The 20,301-nt window shown below is 38.9% G+C and overlaps 1 protein-coding gene across 2 annotated transcripts in view; it reads left to right on the forward strand.

The window, feature by feature from the left end:
- HGTX (HGTX homeodomain transcription factor) overlaps positions 1-20,301 on the forward strand; it is a 104,545-nt gene that overhangs the window by 18,785 nt on the left and 65,459 nt on the right. Inside the window, exons 2-3 of one of the 2 annotated variants that reach the window (XM_074103081.1) lie at positions 568-594; positions 9,951-10,144. In XM_074103081.1, the coding sequence (XP_073959182.1) occupies positions 568-594; positions 9,951-10,144 (221 nt within the window). The remainder of the gene's footprint in view (positions 1-567; positions 595-9,950; positions 10,145-20,301) is intronic. The other variant, XM_074103082.1, reaches the window with a different exon arrangement.

Genomic DNA, 20,301 nt, shown 5'->3' on the forward strand with positions numbered 1-20,301 from the left:
AGACTATCCTCAGCGAAATGTACCTACTTACTCATAAGCTATGCAGTGTTGAATCATGTTAGATAGTTACTAACACTATACATAGGCATAAAAAATAATTTCAGACTTTTATTATTGGTTTTACTATACAATACAATACAATACAAAGACTCTTTATTGTACACCAGACATAGTAAGCGATACAGAAAACAGATACACAGAGAAAAAAAAATTACAAGGTGAGCAATAGGCGGCCTTATCGCTTAAGAGCGATCTCTTCCCGCAACCTTTTTTTTTTACATATATGAGCTGTGTTCTTGCCAAATTTCAAGTTTCTAGGAAAAACTGGCTCTACACTTAGCGGGTGAGATTAAAGGGATTTTAAATAAACTCCGCAGGAATATGGGCACAAAAAGTTGTTTATGTGGTATTCCAGACGTCCAGCTATCTACACTTTTTTACATCCCAAATTGCATCCTAATTCCGGGAGCGGTTTTAGCGTCAAAACGTAACAAGCACACACACAAGTCTATTACTAGGATAACTGTAATTGAAAATTGTTAATTATAAATAATTATCCTTCCCCAGATTCCCATCTGGGGCAGATACAGTATTGTGAGTATTCATTTTATTTACTTTGCTTTAACAAACTTATAAAGTTTCCAAACATTGGGTAGTTAAACATTTGTAAAGCGTGCTTTTTTATTTATTGCAAACAAATTTATTGTGCCTATATGTTTAGATGCAATAAATGAGGGCTACCTTTTCGCGCTCATCAGTTTGCGCCACTGTAGATAAAGGTCCTGCCGAAGTATAGTGGTAGTTAAAAATGTAAAAACTTAATTAACATTTAATAAATAAAACCGTACCATAAAAATATCGAGCATGCCACAGTGTTGCGTAGTCTCGTTTTGTTCTGAAAAAAGGGAGGACAAAGGTTTCCGAAGGACAACTGTCTCAAAACACAGACATTCATTGCCCCGTAACGCATATTTGCCAGAATTAATTTCAGATATTGCAAAATAATCACAAAATTATAAACATTAGACATTTCGGGGACCTCTCGCTACACAAGCGCCCCTTCGCGCGAATTCATACGCGATAGCCCTCATTAGCTTCCTATATTTACGAGATTTTTTTAGTACTGAAATAATAGGAAAATACTTGAAATACTTTTACAAAGTTTCATAAGCTTTATACAATCTATGCAAGAAAGGTTATCAACGCATACCATGCTTATGCAATTCTCGACTCTCAGCTATAGTATCATATTGTGACCCAATTGAAATTATAATAGAATGGTCTTTAGGGAAAAGAAAAAACCACTAGATCTTTATGTGGCATTAACATTAACAACCTCGAAGCTCTATGGCAAAACATACAAGGTTCTAAATATTTTAAAGTTTACCATCTACATTTTGTACCTGAAACTGACCCTACAATTTGTATGCGTTACGGCTCAACATAGCAATATTTACAAGACCTCAAGCTGTAACTTTGACCAAATAAACGCTTTTGATTTTTGGTGTTCAATTGAACTTATGCTTTTAGAGATATCTTGCATTTTACATCAACATCATAACACGTTTTGCACGGTCTGCGTGATATTCCGATTTCAAAGCCGACACCCCAGCCTATCCAACGCGCATAGCAGTGCAGCGGGTGCTATATTAACAGAGCTGCATAATGCATGGGCAATATGGCGGAAAAACAGCCGGCTGCTGTGGTTAACTTGGACATGGGCGAAGTTAAAATTGACCGGGGAAACTGGTAGTTTGAAGTTCGGGTGGGGTTTTTTAGTTTTGTGTTCGTGTCTGCTTATTTCGAGAAGAGAGAGAGAGAGAAAGACCTCTATTTACACATATTCGATGCACGGGGTAAAATACATTAAGAAGGAAAACTGAAAGAACGTTGAATAGTTTTTTTTTTTGGTTTAGGTTCTGAGTTTTTGAAAGGTTGGAGAATTGATAAGTGTTAAATGAGCCGCGTTTTGTTTTCTTGCTGTGTTTATGTTTTGTGCCAAAATATTGCCGCGTAGGGTCGTGTTGCACGATACTGTGACCGTCTAAAATGGTCTTGCCAAATGGTCGCGCAGTAGAACTAAAGTTACCGTTCCGCCATAGCCCGAAGACTTGCGAAACTGAAGTGGTAGTAGACGGGGCACATTGCTCGCAGGACTGATGGCCGATGGGGTGAGAAGTTTCTCGAGTGGCGTCCGCAGACCGGGAGACGAGCTGTCAATAGGCCTCCAACCTGGTTAAGATCGCAGGATCGCGGTGGATGCGGAAAGCAGAAGACCGGTCAGAGTGGAGAGCCTTGAGGGAGGCCATGTCCAGCCGTGGAAGTTGTTCGGCTTGATGAAAATTAAATGGTCGCGCTGGATCAGCGCAGGCTCCGCCCGAGGAGTCCACATTTTATGCTGAGACGGGACCATTTCGGGCACAAACAAATATTTGTAATTTTAATATTTGGTATTTTTATTTGCTTTTTTTAACTACCTTTTTTTGCTAACCGAATTAACTTTTTTTTTCGTTGAAAAATCCAAAAAATCTAAAATTAAAACGTTTATCCTGCAAGTTGGCCGCAATCGCAAAGGGCTCTTTACCATGTCACTTTTTTATACAATCAGCTCTTTCGGAAATACCACCATTGCCAAGAAGAACGCGCCGCAAGCAACTTCGTAGAAAGTCGTTTTTACCAAAAAAATATGTGATTAAGTAGGTACTATCTGTAGGTAGGTAGGTATTCTCTTAAATATGAAAGCTAGCATTAGCATTTCAGGAAGTATGAGAGTGCCTATACTTAGACCGAGGAAAAAACTAGCCCTATGGTCACCTGTGGAAAGGACAAGTTTCTTTAAAAAAAAGGTAGTTTAACCTACCTATTGTCGTGAAAGCCTACAAAAATACTAGGTACAGTCACGGGCGTTAATTTGGGACCCACGTTAGATTGAATATCTGTCATTTTGTATGACATTTCAAACGATTTTTTGACGAAATGGGTCCCAAATTAATGCTCGTGATTAATGACCGTACCTCACGAGCACTTACATTTTACCTGAACATGCAGCCTATTCAAAAACATTACACGTTAACAATCGGTTGTACTGCGACATTTACAGCTTTACCAAATAAATAGCTTGCTCCCGCAGCCTTCACTAGATATTGTCAAACCAACCAAATTAAACCTCCAACCACACCAAATCAAACCGTATCACAAACACGACAAAACTGAAATTCATTTATCCACCGAACCAGATTCACATAATACTTAATGCGTTTGGGTCGCGCTGGGGTAAACTAGCCTTTGATGCGTTGGGATAAAGCTCAATATGAGCTAGGGGTGTGAGGATGGGATTCGGGTTGGTAAAATCGATGTAGTTACGGATAAAAGATACTGGCCCTCGTAATGAGGCGGTAATGGAACGACTGAAGACTTCAGATTTACAGTGTTTTGCAAATAAGTACAAAGGCGGGTAAAAGGACGGCTTAAGGCTGCCTTGCACCAAATATGTGTTAGGTTGTGTTGCGAGGAATCGTTCACCTAATGCGGTCGCCGAATTTGTTTCAAACTACTTCGGCGAACGAACGTCGTCTTTACATTAGTCTGTCCGTCTACTGCGGCGGCCATATTAAGGCGGTGGCAGCTGTCGCTCGCCGAATGCGGCCGACTACCGTGTTCTTTACACTTTTGCGTTCGCCGCATGCTGCATGCGGCGAACGACTCAGTGTAATTGCCGCTTTAGCCTTGCACAACACCGCTCTAGTGGAAACAGGGGGCGTACCACGCTCTCTTAATACGATTCAGTTTAGGCTCTAAACTGAACTGCATCGCTATTTCGTACCATGACATTACTTTTGCGATTCAGTTCAAGCACGGTTCAGCGACAGCGATACAGACATTTTCGTTCACTCACTTCAAGCGGTTTTCTTACCATGACGCTTAACTTGAGTGGGAATTGAATCGCTTAGTGTCAAATTTAGCGACTCAGTATAAGTTACTCATTCTGTCAATTCTTTTGGAATTTTAAGTGTTTTACTTGGAATATTTTTAAATTTCAAGAACTTTTAAACTTTTATTCAAGTTTCATAACTTTTCATAGGTACTCACGACATTGTGCTTCTTAACTCCTCATTGATAAAACTAATTTTTCAGTGGATTAGTGACAGCGTAAACATTTTATTTGTAATCAACACAACGGTTGCTAAGAACACGGAATGACATAGAGTTATGGTTTTTGCAAAATAAAGAGGTTTTAGTATACAATATTTGGTTTGCATCTTTGGTTTGCATATAGCGGCATCCCTTTCGCGACTTAACGTTTCAGTTTCGGACCAGAGACAATAACGGTCTTTCATTCACTTGTAAACCATTGAGACTCAGCTCTGAGAAATAAACGCCGTGGTACCAATTTCGACGATTCAGTTTAGGTGCCTAAATTGAACTGCTCTGCGTTTGGATCGTTTATGAAAAGATCATGGTAAGCCCCCAGCTGAGCGGAGCGAGGCGAGGTAGCTGAAACGTTTCTATTGGTTCATGAAAAACACAGTCCTCGCGACACAACCTCGCACATCTTTGGAGGATACGCTGCCTAAACCCGGCCTTTTACCTACCTTTGTACTCATTTAGTTATCTAACCAATGACAGTGACACAAATGTCAAAGTTATCATACCAACCTCGCAATACTACCGCCATCTAGCAGTTACAGAAACCAAGATTGATTTTTGGAGTCTATTTGTATTTATTTATTTCAACTCCAAATTTTGTTACTTTTACGGTCATCCCGTAAAACTCATATCAAAAATACAAACTGAAATATGGGTGCACAGAAAAACCAGCAAAATAAGACCCAGCATAATCGAACCCAGGTCCTCGGCAGCGCTGGTCTTATTTTTCTTGTTTTTCTTTGCATCAATATTTCAGTTTGTATTTTCGATATGGTTACAGAAACCCTCATCGATATGTCGGCGGCCGACCGTAAATTCCGCCAGATCACGAAATTCCTAGGCATATCATCAAACGCCGCCATATCGGTCCTGGCACTTCGCCGGCCGCTGCCGCGGCGCGCTCGCTTCGCTCGCTCGGCTCGTGCGTTTGGGTCGCAATTCATACTAACAATTACAATTACAATTACATATCACGATGTGCCCTACCGGGCTCTATACCTAGAGCTAGGAATATCGACGAATGCTTTGCTCTAATGGATCTGCCGTATTGTTTTTCAGGCACATCGTGATAGGCCTGGCCAACTTTTAGGCATATCATGAAATGGCGCTATTTCACGATATGCCTAGGACTTTCGTGATCTGACGGATTTAACGATCGGCCACCGACAGATATAACTCAAATATATGAAAGCTAAGTTTATAATAAGAAAGCATTATAACCAGTGAGTTATGTACCCGGCCGAGTCACATTAATATTAATACCGTGCTGTTTTCCGAGGTAGTCATATTTATGGCCAACCCATTAAATGGATCATCGCCAATTTTATTGTACGACATATTTCTTGCATTATTTACGGATGGAATATTTACCTATGTAATTTAATTAGTTGGAATGCGGGGTTAGCATTTCGTTGACTGAATTTACTTCTCGGTGGTACTTCTTCTGCGTTATCTTGAGTAGTAGTAACCTTTGTTAAGTGGTCGTGATATATTTTTCGAAATAGTTAAATTATTTGTACCTACATATAAACGTTAAACTAAAACACACACAAACATCACGCCTGTATTCCCAAATGGGGTAGGCAGAGCACACGAAACGTTACCGCTTCGGAGCCACTTTTAGTAATTTTAGGTTTTATGTTTGACAAAATCGGTACAATATTGACAAGGTTGCTAGCCTGTCGCCTACGGTATAACTTAACCTATATTAACATGGTAACAACGTTAAACTAACCTATGTACCTATACGTTCGAAAAACATAACCTTTCTACGGACAGCCGGGTACGTAGTAGAGAAGACTGTTGGGATGCCCGAGATTTTCAGTAATTTAATTAACTTGTACACATAAACGGACAGATTCATATAATCATATCTAAGACCTTGTAAAAAGAAGTCATCATATAAGATATAGAAGTATAGGTATATTGTACATTATCGCTCAGAACGCTTTTTCCCACAAACTTGGATAAAATATCATTCAGTCTGATTCAATAAAGACAAGAAAACATAATCGATAATTTATGAATTCTCATAATCCATCCATTTATGATTATTGTTATCAAATACTTTTTTGTTTTATTTCGATGAACTCCAAAAATGACCGCTCCACATGATCAGTTCACGATTACTCGAATCACACAGAACTCAACAGCTACAGCTCTCTTTCCTCAAAGCTTTGAGGAGTAAAGAGTGAAAAGGACGAAGCGTGTGGAGTTTCGACTGTCGACTTATCAAGTAGCAGGTTGGACCGCTGCCAGTGTAATTGTTAAATAGCAGAATAAAATAAAGATGAAATTATTCTTATATCAGTTTCAGTGGTTTAATATTGTAAGTGTGTTGGCCGATGCCAATGAGAATGAGAATGTGAATTTTATTAATTCTTGCAAGTCATTCATTCATAAGAATAATGATAAGGTTCTTAGGATGACGAAATTTAAAAAAAGATAGTCTGTTTTTAGAAAGTTTAAAGTATCAGTACGACAAAATGGGTGACGTTTGCTTGTATATTATTATCTTTTCTGTAGTAGGTACCTACCATCTATGATCATCATCTAAAGTTGATAAAAATTGATAGACCACTTATTTGGTACCTATTGGACTTTTCTCCACAAATATGGAAATACCTAGACCATGTTAATTTTGCAAAAAAGCAAAAATTATCAAATTTTATTTACGGAAAAAACACCTATATAGACGACTTTTTATGCCTTTAAATGGAAAATTTCCCGTGGGATACCGATCACGAGTACCATCTAGTTTTGGCTACAAAGTCCAGTCGCACTTATGGGCAAACTACGAGCGCACATAACGGCCAAACTCCGACTCGCCCAGTGCCCCCCACGGCCACTCGCCCAGCCAAAAGCACATAAAATAATAAATAAAGGCGTTGAAACAAAGCTGTCTGATATCCCGCTGTTTGTATGTTTTGATGAAGCGCGTTCGACGTCCCACGGGAGGGGGTGAAATGAAAATAATGATAAAAACGGAGCGTCAGAATAATTGTTTGGAGGATAAAAAATACACGGTCTACGCTTTAGGAAAAACATGGAGAGTTGGAGATGTACCAGTTTTGTAATAGACATACCGTTTCATCATATTGGCTGGGACTGAAATATGATTTACTTGCTTCTTTTAGGCATCTCCATACATTATAGTACATATAAATACTAGATTTTGAACGCGGCTTCGCCCGCGTGGTATTCGGTTATCGCGCGCTGTTCCCTCGGGAACTGTGCATTTTTCCGGGATAAAAAGTAGCCTATGTCACTCTCTGGCCAATAAACTATCTCTATGCTAAAAATCACGTCGATCCGTTGCTCCGTTTCAACGTGAAAGACCAAACATACAAACATAAAAACACACTTTCGCATCCCACTAATATAGTAAATGCGAAAGTTTGTAAGTCTGTTTGTTTGTTTGTTACTTCATCACGTCTAAACCGCTGAACCGATTTAGGTGAAATTCGGTATACAGATAGTTTGAGTCCCGGGGAAGGACAAGGCATAGTTTTTATCCCGGGAAATTTCATAGTTCCAGCGGGATAGTAAAAACCGAATTCTACGTGGACGGAGTCGCTGGTTACGGCTAGTAAATATATAAATAAGTATTAGCCGTAACCCACGACTCGTCCTAATATTTTTACTTTACGCAATTACATTGATAACGGCAGACAAAATTAATTCCTAAATGACAGGGTTAAATATCTGCTTTTTTGATTCTACCAATTTTTTTTAAATGCCATGAATACGCCCTCTTGGAAAAAGCAAATTTAATAATGTTTAACATCGAAACGCAAAATGAAATAGCAAAGTTAATAAAATTAACTCCTGAATTAACGGCGCCATTCGGATATCAAAATAAACACAATCACATTATAAATAATTCAGTTAAGGACATAATTATATCAGAATGGAGACTTATGGCCACTTTTGTCGTCGGTACAGCGATAAATTAAGTGAAATTGAATTGAACGCTCGCCGCGAGTGTACCGTGGGGAGGCGTGACGGGCGACCGCGACTGTACCGTTATACTATGTGGAGGAGATAGAAAATATTGTCTGTCATCTATAGAATAAATCTTTCCTTTTTAAAAGCTTTTATTTAGTTTCAACTCCAACTCGGTTATCAGACTCGGATGGGCAGCATTCGGGAAACTTCGTGATATCTTCTCGTCCAATATTCCGCAGTGCCTGAAGACTAGAGTCTTCGACCAGTGTGTGTTGCCAGTGATGACTTATGGCTCTGAGACGCGGTCCTTGACTGTTGGCCTCTTAGAGAGGCTCAGAGTCACGCAACGAGCTATGGAGGGAGCTATGCTTGGAGTTTCTTTGTGCGATAGAATCCGGAATACGGAAATTCGTCGAAGAACTAAAGTCACTGACATAGCTGGAAAAATATACAAGTTGAAGTGACAATGGGCGGGCCATAGCGCTCAAAGAACAGAAATCCGTTGGGGGAGAAAAGTTCTCGAGTGGCGACCACGAACCGGAAGACGAGGCGTTGGCAGGCCTCCTACCAGGTGGACTGACGCCATCGTGAGAGTTCCGGGAAACCGGTGGATGCAAGTGGCGAGTTGTCGTTCATTGTGGCGGTCTAAGGGGGAGGCCTTTGTTCAGCAGTGGACGTCTTCCAGCTGATGATGATGATGATTTAGTTTCACCTGTCCCGTTGTCTGTCTGAGTCAAATCTTGCAAGTTGAATTCGACCAACTTCCAGTGGTCGGATTGACTTTAAATTTAGCATACTTATGTAAATTACGTGATAATACAATAATCTGGTAGTGACATCCTGGTAGTCCAGCCAGGATCGTCTCCGCAGGACGAAACTGTTCAACGGTTAATGGCATCGACTTGAAAGGTATGCAAATGTAGTTTGGGTGGCAATGCAAGTAAAGTCGACAAAAATTACAGACAGCAAAAAAAGCTTGTGTTAAAAATGTTTTTTTTTTACTAAAAACTTATTTATTACGATTATGCGTGGTAAAAGAAACGATCAAACTCTTTGAATACTGAATAAACTCTTATTGTTTAAAACTAGCTTAAATCAATGAGATTAAAAAACATTGTAAATGTAGCTCTATCGATAATTATTAATGAAACCACCAATGATACAAGTACCATCGGTCGGTAGGCCTTCTTACGATAGCTTCGGTGTTCGGTTAACCTTACTTAACCAACTTAGAAAAGTTGCAAGATCCCCGACATGGTTAATTCAAAAAATCCTATAAACGCTGCTGAACCGATAAAATGGAACTTAGCTAAGAACCATCACAAAATTCTACAGTAGCTTTCACGTAAAAAAAATCACGTTGTAATCGCTCAAGCGGATGAGAGCGATAACGCCACAGACATACAGACAGACATTAGCACTTATAACACCACTCTTATTGAGTCAAGGGTTAAAAAGTAAATTTTCTGAAGTTCTTTAGTTATCTACTTATTTATTAAACGAACACGCGAGATAACGAGAAAATCTATTTTTTTAACTGCAAGGCGTTTCAAGAATATATTGCAAAAATTTGTTTTTTATGAACCAATAGAAATTTATTTATTTATTTATTCCAACAAAAATTACAGCATTACAGTTAGACACCAATGCGCTGTAAAATTCAAATTAAATGCTTCATTTACCTCGCCTCGTTCCGCTCAGCTGTTTCCACCAGAGATGTGCTGTGTCATGCTAGGTAAATGAAGCGTTTCTATTGGTTCATGAAAAACACATTCCTCACAACACATCCTTGCACATCTTTGGTGTAAACACAGCCTAATTTTTTCAACATATCTCACTCTATCCCTTTCTTGCAGTGAGCAACGGCGCCCTCAGCGCATGCGCACAAGGCGGGATGGACAAGGACGGCAAGAAGAAACACACCCGGCCGACGTTCAGTGGGCAGCAGATCTTCGCGCTAGAGAAGACCTTTGAGCAGACCAAATACTTGGCCGGGCCGGAGAGAGCCAAGCTCGCGTACGCGCTTGGCATGACTGAGTCACAAGTTAAGGTAAGGGTCTTGCAAGGCATTCGGTTAGGGCCCGGCTACATGTATCATCTTGCGCAAACGGCTTGTGCAAGCCATTTGGGTATGCCGTTTTGCCGTCTCAACGCACATGATTACTTGTGCAAATTGAAATTTAGTTTTTTGACACAAGTAACTGATCCAAAATAACCTTCACACTTTTACAGGCTTAGGACTCATTCCACAGCGTCGTAATTTATGTAACAGAGACTGCGCTAGGCGCTAGGAAAATGCTAGGAACAGTAGGAACGTATGTGATTTTGTAACGTTGTTCTTTTGTGAAAAGTCACAGTGACACCTTCTGAGGGCGAATCACGGTGACTGTCACCGTGACGTTATTTATCCCCCTTGTCTAGCGTGTAGCCGAACACACTCATTCTTGCGTTGACATTGCAGCATCAGCCAAATATGTGGTCTACCACGCTAAAGTTTATAATCGTTTGCATGTCATAAAACAATAATGCCAATAGACGTTTCTGTCAACTTGGAAGTTCGACTTTAGCGACATAATCATTTGCAGGAACTTGTTTAAAAATTGATAGATAGACCACTTGTTTGGCTGATGGTACCTTATAGCACTAGAATGGCTGTTTGGAACAAAACGCGCGGCGCATCAATCATCAATATTATAGTGAAAGGTTCACAAATTCGCGCTGTGAACAAATTTTGAGCGCCGTTTTTATGTAACAAAGATGCAGTCTCTACAGGTTTACAGGTGGTAGGACCTTGTGCAAGGTCCGCCCGGATTGCTACCACCATACCGTGCTTGCACTGTTGTGTTTCGGAGTGGAGAGTAAGACAGCCGGTGAAATTACAGGCACTTGAGGTATCCCATCTTAGGCCTCTAGTTTAGCAACGCATCTGCAATACCCCTGTGTGTGATGTTTATGGGCGGTGGTGATCTCTTACCATCAGGAGACCCACTTGCTCGTTTGCCATCCAGTCGAATAAAAAAAATAGAGGTCGATGCATTCTAGCCTGAGTTTAGTCCATCATTCTGGACAATTAATTGAGGAATCTAACTAAATTAAGAGTGATAGCTGATAGCAATCACGCCAACAACTCAAGGAAATTGAGGAATTGGAAACATTTAATTTTCATCAGTCTGGACCATCAGTCCATTATTCTGAAAGGGTGACGCGGAAATTCTGTCGTCATCCTGACCAGGAACGATTACCGTCTTGGCTATATCTTCGTCATTTTTAGGGTTCCGTAAAGGGTAAAAACGGGACCCTATTATTACTAAGACAGCACTGTCCGTCGCTCTGTCCGTCTGTCACCACGCTACAAATACTAAAAACAGAATAAAATAAATATTTAAGGGGGCTCCCATACAACAAACGTGATCTTTTGCCGTTTTTTACTCGTTATTCCGTTAAAAATAAATAAAGTGATGAAGTCGTTCGTGAAAAAGTTTTCGTCGTGATTAAGTACTGACACCATAGATAATGGTACGGAGCCCTTCGTGCGCAAGTCCGACTCGCACTTGGCCGTTTTTTTAATGACAAAAGAAAAAAAACGCGTCCTATACACTTTGACAATCATGACGGAGTCATTAAATTTTTTTTAGGCCTATTCGGTAGGCCCTTCTACATATGTGGTTCCCATTAATTAAACGACTAAATCTTTCCATCAAACCTCAGCTACCGCTCGTAATTAACTCCGTACTGCGCAAGCGACAATGCATTACACTGCACGATTAACTGGGGCCGATTAATCCGATTAGTCAGATTGAAAAGTCAATCACTTAGCGGCGCCATCAAACGGGATTACTGTGCAGGCGCATGTTTACTGTTACTGTAGCTTGTGTGGGTGTTTTTCTTTAATCATCATCATCATCATCACAGACTAGTGAAACGACTGGATAACTCATGGCTTAATCAAGCTTAACCATTCCTCTCGGAGCAGAAATATCATCACCAGCATTTCGGCCTATATCTAAGGTACCGTCCTACTGGATTAGGAACTTCTCACACACACGCACGCCTTTTTAACCTTCACCTTAAGAGCGTTTATTCCTGCTGAGCTGGCGACGTTGCATTTTTGTTAGTTAAAAAAATGAATGAAAAATTAAAAATATTTCCTGATAGACAGTTTAATACATCAGTGCTGATAGAACACTTCTTAATATATAAGATAATGTGTCTACTCCAATAATTATTCGTGATAGACTTTTATATTCCTTAAAAACGAATTAATGTTTAAAGAAAATAATAGTCTATAACGAACAATTATTGGAGTAGACCTACACATTAACTTTTATATTAAGAAGTGTTCTATATCAGACAACATTTTTAATTTTCATTATTTTTTTTGGAATAATCGAGAAAGACTAATAAAAATGCAACGTTGACAACTCAGCAGGTATAAATGCTCTTAATGATAAATTTCAAATGGGTTTTGAAAAATTAAGAGATGCGATGTAAGCCGTGGTGGCCTAGTGGTTTGACCCATCGCCTCTCAAGCAGAGGGTCGTGGGTTCAAACCCCGGCTCGCACCTCTGAGTTTTTCAAAATTCATGTGCGGAATTATATTTGAAATTTACCACGAGCTTTGCGGTGACGGAAAACGTGAGGAAACCTGCACTAACCTGCAAAGCAAGCCCTCGTGGGAACTATGGCCCATGCCCTCTCATTCTGAGGGGAGGCCTGTGCCCAGCAGTGGGACGTATATAGGCTGGGATGATGATGATGATGAAGAGATGCGAGCCAAGGTTTGAGCCAACTAGGCCAACACAGCTTGGCTCATCAGTGTTGCCACATCGTACTTGTCTATAAGGGGCTGTCTCACCACCCATTGGTTAATTTTATTTGACGGATAAATGTGATGCCGTCTCCGTCTATTCGAACAAAAGAAACAGAGACGGCATCACATTTATTTTATGCGTCAAATCAATTTAATCAATGGATGACATAACAGGGGGTAAATCTGTGGAAAAAACCGTAGAATTCTGTAAATATTATGAGGAAAAAATCCGTAATTTTAACATTAAACGTCATTCAAAGTTAGATTAGAGTCTGGCCAAAGTAAACGCCATGTCTGTCAAAATATCTGTAACTCACCAGCTCCTTACATCTGTCACCATCTCAACGACACAAACGGTCATTATCAAACAAAAAGTTGACATTTAAAAACTCGCTGCTATCAATTACGTGAACACACACTTATTTTATTCTTAACTAATTAGGGTGTGACCCTCCTAAGCGTTCCATGACTTACCCTATACGCTAAATGGTCCGATGACGCGCGTTTACCCTAAGTTAAACGCGGACGGGTGCACTTACCCTAAGCCATGCGGTCACGCGTGTTTAGTGATGCCAGGGGCTGCTGTGACATAGCGTAGCTTGTTAGGGTTCCGTACCTGAATGGTCCACATGGAGAAAGTCAAAGTTAAAAGTTTATTTATTCAAAAAGAGATATCAAGATCAAGACAGATTATATGAAGAGATTTCTCTTCACTCTAGATATGTACATAAAAAAAACAAATCAGCTGAAAATCAGCGCTGTAGTAGGCACATACTTACTGCAGCATAATGCTGAGTCAAGTTTCTTTTTGACATCATCAAATGTTTTTTTTTTCTGTAAATTCTGTATTATTTTAAGTTTGATGTCGAAATATAAAGCTATGTCTATGTCTATAATTTATGAATTAAGAACAATTTCTTTGCTCATATTATATCAATAAATACTCATATTACACGCGATCTTACGATAGCTACATCTAGCTCTACACTGTAAAAAAACAAATCACACAAACCCAACTATCACCACACACAACACTGACGCGTTTCAAACTCAACCAGAGCTCATCTTTAGACCAACACAACCGATAGCAAAGTGGGGGGTGAGGGTGACCCAGTACCTAATTGTTTTAGTTCGATGATATGGACCTTCACAAAGTAACGCCTGATTCTATGAACTACCTACCTAATTAATATTTTAAAGTCAAAATTCTGAAATAAACATTTCAGGACAAGTAACCATCAAGCTTTTGGATTCCAAAGGCAAACTTGATCAAATTAAGATTGATTTTTTGAAATCTTTTTGTATTTTTTATTTCAATTCCAAATTTTTACTTTTACGGTCATCCCGTAAAACCTAAATTGAAAATACAAACTGAAATATAGATGCACAAAAAAACCAGAAAAATAAGACCAGCACTGGGAATCGAACCCAGGTCCTCGGTATTCCGTACCACGTGCTATACCGCTACACCACTGCTGGTCAACGGTACAGACACGAATTTCCCCTATGCACCTCATATCTCAGCTTGTTTGTTTCTTATTTAGCCACTTAAGCAGTGACGCAGTAAAGCAGTGACCAGCAGTGGTGTAGCGGTATAGCACGCGGTACGGAATACCGAGAACCTGGGTTCGATTCCCAGTGCTGGTCTTATTTTTCTGGTTTTTCTGTGCACTATATTTCAGTTTGTATTTTCAATTTAAACTTGATCAATTCCATCAATGAACAGCCCGTCCCGTATTACCGAGCGTCACCCATCAAACATAATTACAGCCGTCGTCTGTATCGCGAACAAATGCATGCGAGGGCGCAAATCGCATTATACTAAGTGATACTTACCATTTAGAGGGTGCCCTTTAGTAGTGCAAAGCGGAACGGCGTTGACGGAATTTTGGCGAAAGAAATCCGTCTTTTCGAGATTTGATGGATTTCTTGAAGTTTTCTAGGGTTTTGTACGTTACTAGAATGTTTTTTTTTTATTTGACTGGATGGCAAACGAGCAAGTGGGTCTCCTGATAGTAAGATATCACCACCGTCCATAAACATCTGCAACACCATTACAGATGCGTTGCCAACCTAGAGGCCTAAGACGGGATACCTCAAGTGCCAGTTATTTCACCGGCTGTCTTCCTCTCCACGCCGAAACACAACAGTCCAAGCACTGCTTTTCTTACCAATTTATTTTTTTATGAAATGGCCATTAATATCACTTTTGACATTTCTCTTAATAAGTAGGTTTTGTTTTGAAGATTCAGGATAGTATAGCATTGTATGGAATTCTTATAATTTTTTGTGAAATGGACATAGGTTTTTTTGTATTGTAGATTCAGGGTTGTATTATTGTATGAAGTTCTTTTATTTCTATTTGAATTAGCACTTTTGCTGCAAGAAACAATTTGTACGCCGCAAGGTAAAACATGTAGGACTCCTTTTCTTTTTTATGTGTACCAACTGTATTTAACTATTACTCATGTTTAAGCAAATAAAATATTTTTATCTTTATCTTTATCTTTTACTGCTGCTTCACGGCAGTATTAGCGAGCAAGATGGTGGTAGCAATCCGGGCGGACCTTCCACAAGGTCCTACCACCTGCAAAACCTTACCGATTTGCTTACCTTAACGATTTCTTTTCAATGAGGTTTTATTTAGGCGTAATATCATTAGATGGCGTTAGCATCGAGAGATCCGTTTGACGTCACAGTCTTACTTGCGATTGGCTCATTTAGTTTTTTAACCAATCAGAAACGTGACGCAAATATCAAAGTTGTCAAATAAACCCCACTATACTAGAGCCAAGTAGTCTGTCACAGCAACCCTCACTGAAATGATTTCTTGTGAGCGTTGCTTGGGATTTGAATGTGTGTTTTGGTTTACCGTTGCCAATAAAACTACTTAGAAATAATAGTTTTTAAAAATCTTGGATTGGAAAAAATTGGCATTGACTTCTTAATGCTATCTAAGTATGTTATGGGTATCCATGGAGTAGTTCGACTAAAATAGTACATTGTGTCTTAAGGGCGGTAAATAAGGAATTACGAAAGAGAGTCTATTAGAAGCCCGAAGTCGAAGACTGAGGGCTTTAATGAGTCGATGTTCGTAATTCTAGTACCGCCCGTGCGACATACAATGTTTTTCATCACATTTGCGAGTAAAATTGTATATTTGTAAAAGAAAAACTAATATTTTTTCAAAAATTGCCTATGGTTGAGCTCTTGGCAGCGCCATGCGTCCCGCCGCCCATCCCGCCCCCTCCTTCGCAGCATCATGCATGCGTGCGTGTGCAGCAGCGCCCACGGAGCGTGCACACATATCTGCTCATTTCCGACCTTGGGCTTCATGACAACCAAATTAGTACGGGCAATGACTCATTTACCGACCACGGGTTTCATGATAAGCACATTAAGGTCGAAGGTTCTATTTGGGGGGTTGCAACCAAGGTAGCCTGCATGTTACGACACTGTTTACGAGCAAGTGTGATGAAAAATATTTTAAGGTAGTTTTTGTGAACAACATTCAACACTACGTCAAGTTGGTGTGTTACTACGATGTCTAACTTTCTATGACATCACAGATATTTCCGATGAATTGTACAAAATCGAAGTGGCTTTTGTCGTTAACTGTACAAAGGGTGTATGTGTAGTGAAGCGAATGTAACGCAAATGGATATGATAGAAACATTTGCGAAACTAACATCACTATGTTCTTGTTCTACAAGCAAACAGAACTCTATTCTCAAGTGTTTTAGAGCTAAATTCCAATAAAGAATCTGCTGTGATGTTTTTGATAGTGTTGCCGGAAAATATAATAATAGTTTTGTATTGCGTCAAATATAGAGACACCATTGTGAATGTAATTAGATTTGAGAGTTGTTTTGTCTCTTCTAGTTTATATCAAAGACTGTCAATGGATTCAGTTATAGGGTAAATGTATATATTGACGACTGGATAAGCTAATAAGTACTTGCGTCAAATTTTATACCTATTATTACAGAAAGAATATGAATGCTTGTTCTCGAGTCTTAGATCTTAATAATGTATTTAAGTATACACTAGCTTTTACCGCGGTTTCGTCCGCGTGGGATTCGGTTATCGGGCGCTGTTTCCTCGGGAACTGTTCATTTTTCCGGGATAAAATGTAGCCTATGTCACTCTCTGGCCCATAAACTATCACTATGCCAAAAATCACGTCGATCCATTGCTCCGTTTCGACGTGAAAGACGGACAAACATACAAGCACACAAACACACACTCGCATTTATAATATTAGTATCAACAGGAATTGTCCCATGATATTTTTTTTCCACACAAAATTAAACATGCTGCTTTGCTCTTGCGAAGACGAAAGAAAGCGATGTAATTAATTTCACTGACGATGAATATAAGGTAAGGCGTCTTAGTATATTTTTGCTTTATAAAAAAATATCAAGATCTTTGTACTTATTTTGTACTATTTTTAAGTACAACAGCTTAATGGGTGTCCTTAATCACCCAAAGCCGATTATACCTATTCCGTATAATTTCCCACTTAATAATCCTTCATATTAACTTAATAAAATAAACAATTGTTTAGAATTAATTGCGCGCATGCAACACATGTGTAAACACACTACCCTAATCTCCCTAAAGATTAATTTATCGAATCTCAAATGAGGTATGACACTGAACGCCCTAGGGCAGAAAATACTCCATTGCAATAATCAACCCATACCACCCTTATAACATCTCAATGAAGTTGAATTTAGTTTAACTCGGTAGCAAATCACTTGTACGGGGGGCAGAAAAATACCAACTTATAATTTACATATTCAATAACCTCTAAAGTCTACTCAGTATAGTTGGATTTGGTCTGTATCGGTGTTAGCCAGTATTGGTGATGTGCCCCTTGGTTTTTAGTGCAATTTGTGAATGGAGATGATCCGGCTATACGTTTAACGTTTAGCGATGCAACGGATTGCTCTCTTTGTTGCTAATGACTACGCACTTAATCGCTAGATGGCGTTGTAATAAATTCCGCTTGAGGGTCGCCAAATGCGACGTTTGCCCTTTGATTCCAATACATTAAACTACTTTTGAATTTTCAACTTGCAGACGACATTGATAGCGATAAAACTAAAACCCATTAATTTTATCTTAACCTGACTTGAAGTTCCGATTGTTCCTCCTCCTTTTGAAACGAAAGAGTTCCTTGGTTATTTCTTTGATTTAAAACAAATTATTTCTCAGAGTTTATTATAGTTTTTTTTTTCTGTACTGACTTGCAACGCAACATAAATTAACTATTTTTGTTTTCCATCAATAGCGTTTGACAAAGATGGATAAATTGTATTTGTTATTATATTATGAGTGATACATTTTCTATCTAACCTGCAAACCTAATTGTAAAAAATCCAAAAAATCCCGACCACGTCATTCGCTAAGTTGGCCAACCTAATTCCTCACTCTCAGTCACCCTAAACTTAACGATTCCCCATAATATACGGTGTCATAACATCTCTTATTGCGCCTCATAATTCCTTCTCTCCTACTCAAAATGCAAATTTCAGTTATCATCTTTATTATGGCAGTAAACCATTGAATTAGCTTAAAACTCCGCGTTCCCACATTGATGGTCGTGTGGATAAGTTTTATCTGTGGTGTTTGTAATTTATGTTTCTTTTGTTGCTGGCCAGTTGCAGTTTTTTTTTAAATTCGTGTTGCATGATGCATTATGGTCTTATTATTTTTGCATCCAATTTTATGACATCCAGCAGAACAGACCCCTAAGTTTTTTTAAATGCTGTTGTGAATCCCTTTAGAGTTCACTATCAATCACGGTCAAAATTATAAACTACGTCATTAACACACATTATGCAAATAAACGTCGCGTTTAAAACGCTGCGTCATCGGAAAGTAACCCGGTAGCACTTAGCGGGACACTATCTGAGGATCTCTAGATGCTGATCTCTAGTCAGGTTTAATGTTTGGGATCATGACTTAGAAGAGAAGTATGTTAGTTAAGTTAGTATGGACGAACTATTAAGATTTTATATTGAAGTTAAATATTTAAATGTTATCGTTTATATTTGGTAAATTTCAAATTTTTCGCACACGAATTTCTAAATACTCACAGGTGCGAGAGAGGGTTTGTATTTACCCACGATCCTCTGCTTGAGAGGCGATAGGGCAAATCACTAAGCTACCACGACTTTGCTATTATGCGCGAAGTGTTTTTGAGTCTTCATAGATTTGTAGATAAAATGCGCTGGTCATTTTTGATGTATTTTCTTGGTATTTAGTTTTGCGAAAGAAACATTTGTAGAAAATAATATTATGCTATATAATAACCAGTCTCAAAAAACATGAACATTTCAAATTAGAAACTTAATAGAGTAATTTTTAAAAAGTTATTTTACTTAATACATATTAATATCACTTTCGTCTCAAACTGACAGCTGCATTTAAAAAGCACCCTAAGTACTCGCGACTCTCGCAAATTATGTTTCGATAGCGTTTTGAATTCGTAAAACACCATAACGCGATTACGCATTCATAAAAAACATCAAAACACATTAAAATTAAATTAGTGTGTCATCCATCAAGTTAATTTAATATGGTGCTGCCCCTAGACAGAGACAGTTAGTGCGAGAGGGAGGGGATAGTCTACACGCGTTTAATTTGTCGTTTGTCTTATCTGATTTGTTCTGTGACTATACTATAATATTTTTAGGATCAATTTTATTGAAAGACTTAGGGAGACTTGGTCAGCAAAACTACAAGTTTTAAGCACTTTCCTTTTCAAATCCCATGCAGGTCAAGCTGCTATATAAAATTATCTTTAATCGATAATTGAAATTGTCATCGTCATCATATCAGCCATAGGACGTCCACTGTTGGACAAAAACCTCCGCCATATATCTTCAGTTGCTTCGGTTGGGAGCAGCCACCATCCACTGTAAGTCCGTGACTTTAACCTGGTCATCCGTTCTTCTCGTTAGTGAACGTCCGATCCGCGGACTCCATTCGAGAATTTTTCGGCACCAATGTTCATCTGTTCAACCAGTTTACAGCCTACTCATTATATTTCAATGAACTAATGCGCTTGGCTATTTTGGTGACCCTTTTCCTTCTTAGTAAAATTCCTTCTTATTAAAAATACATTTTTGTGATGGTAGGCAGGTACAAAACTGTTATATTGAAAATTTTGCTTGGCACTGTTTGTTTCGTTTTATATTTTTTAATAAGGTGATAATATTTGTTCTTGGCCCTCTGGGTTGTGGCAGAATATCAGTGTTTTGCTCCCATGAGCAATGTTCACCACTGAGCCATGGCCCTTTTGCACTACTGCAGCGCACACAAACAATTGAAAATTGTTTAATTTTAAGTTAGGAATGTTCTTTTTTTTCTAATTTATGTAATTTTGT

This window comes from Choristoneura fumiferana, chromosome 20 (genome assembly GCF_025370935.1).
Source record: "Choristoneura fumiferana chromosome 20, NRCan_CFum_1, whole genome shotgun sequence".
Taxonomy (NCBI): Eukaryota; Metazoa; Arthropoda; class Insecta; order Lepidoptera; family Tortricidae; genus Choristoneura; species Choristoneura fumiferana.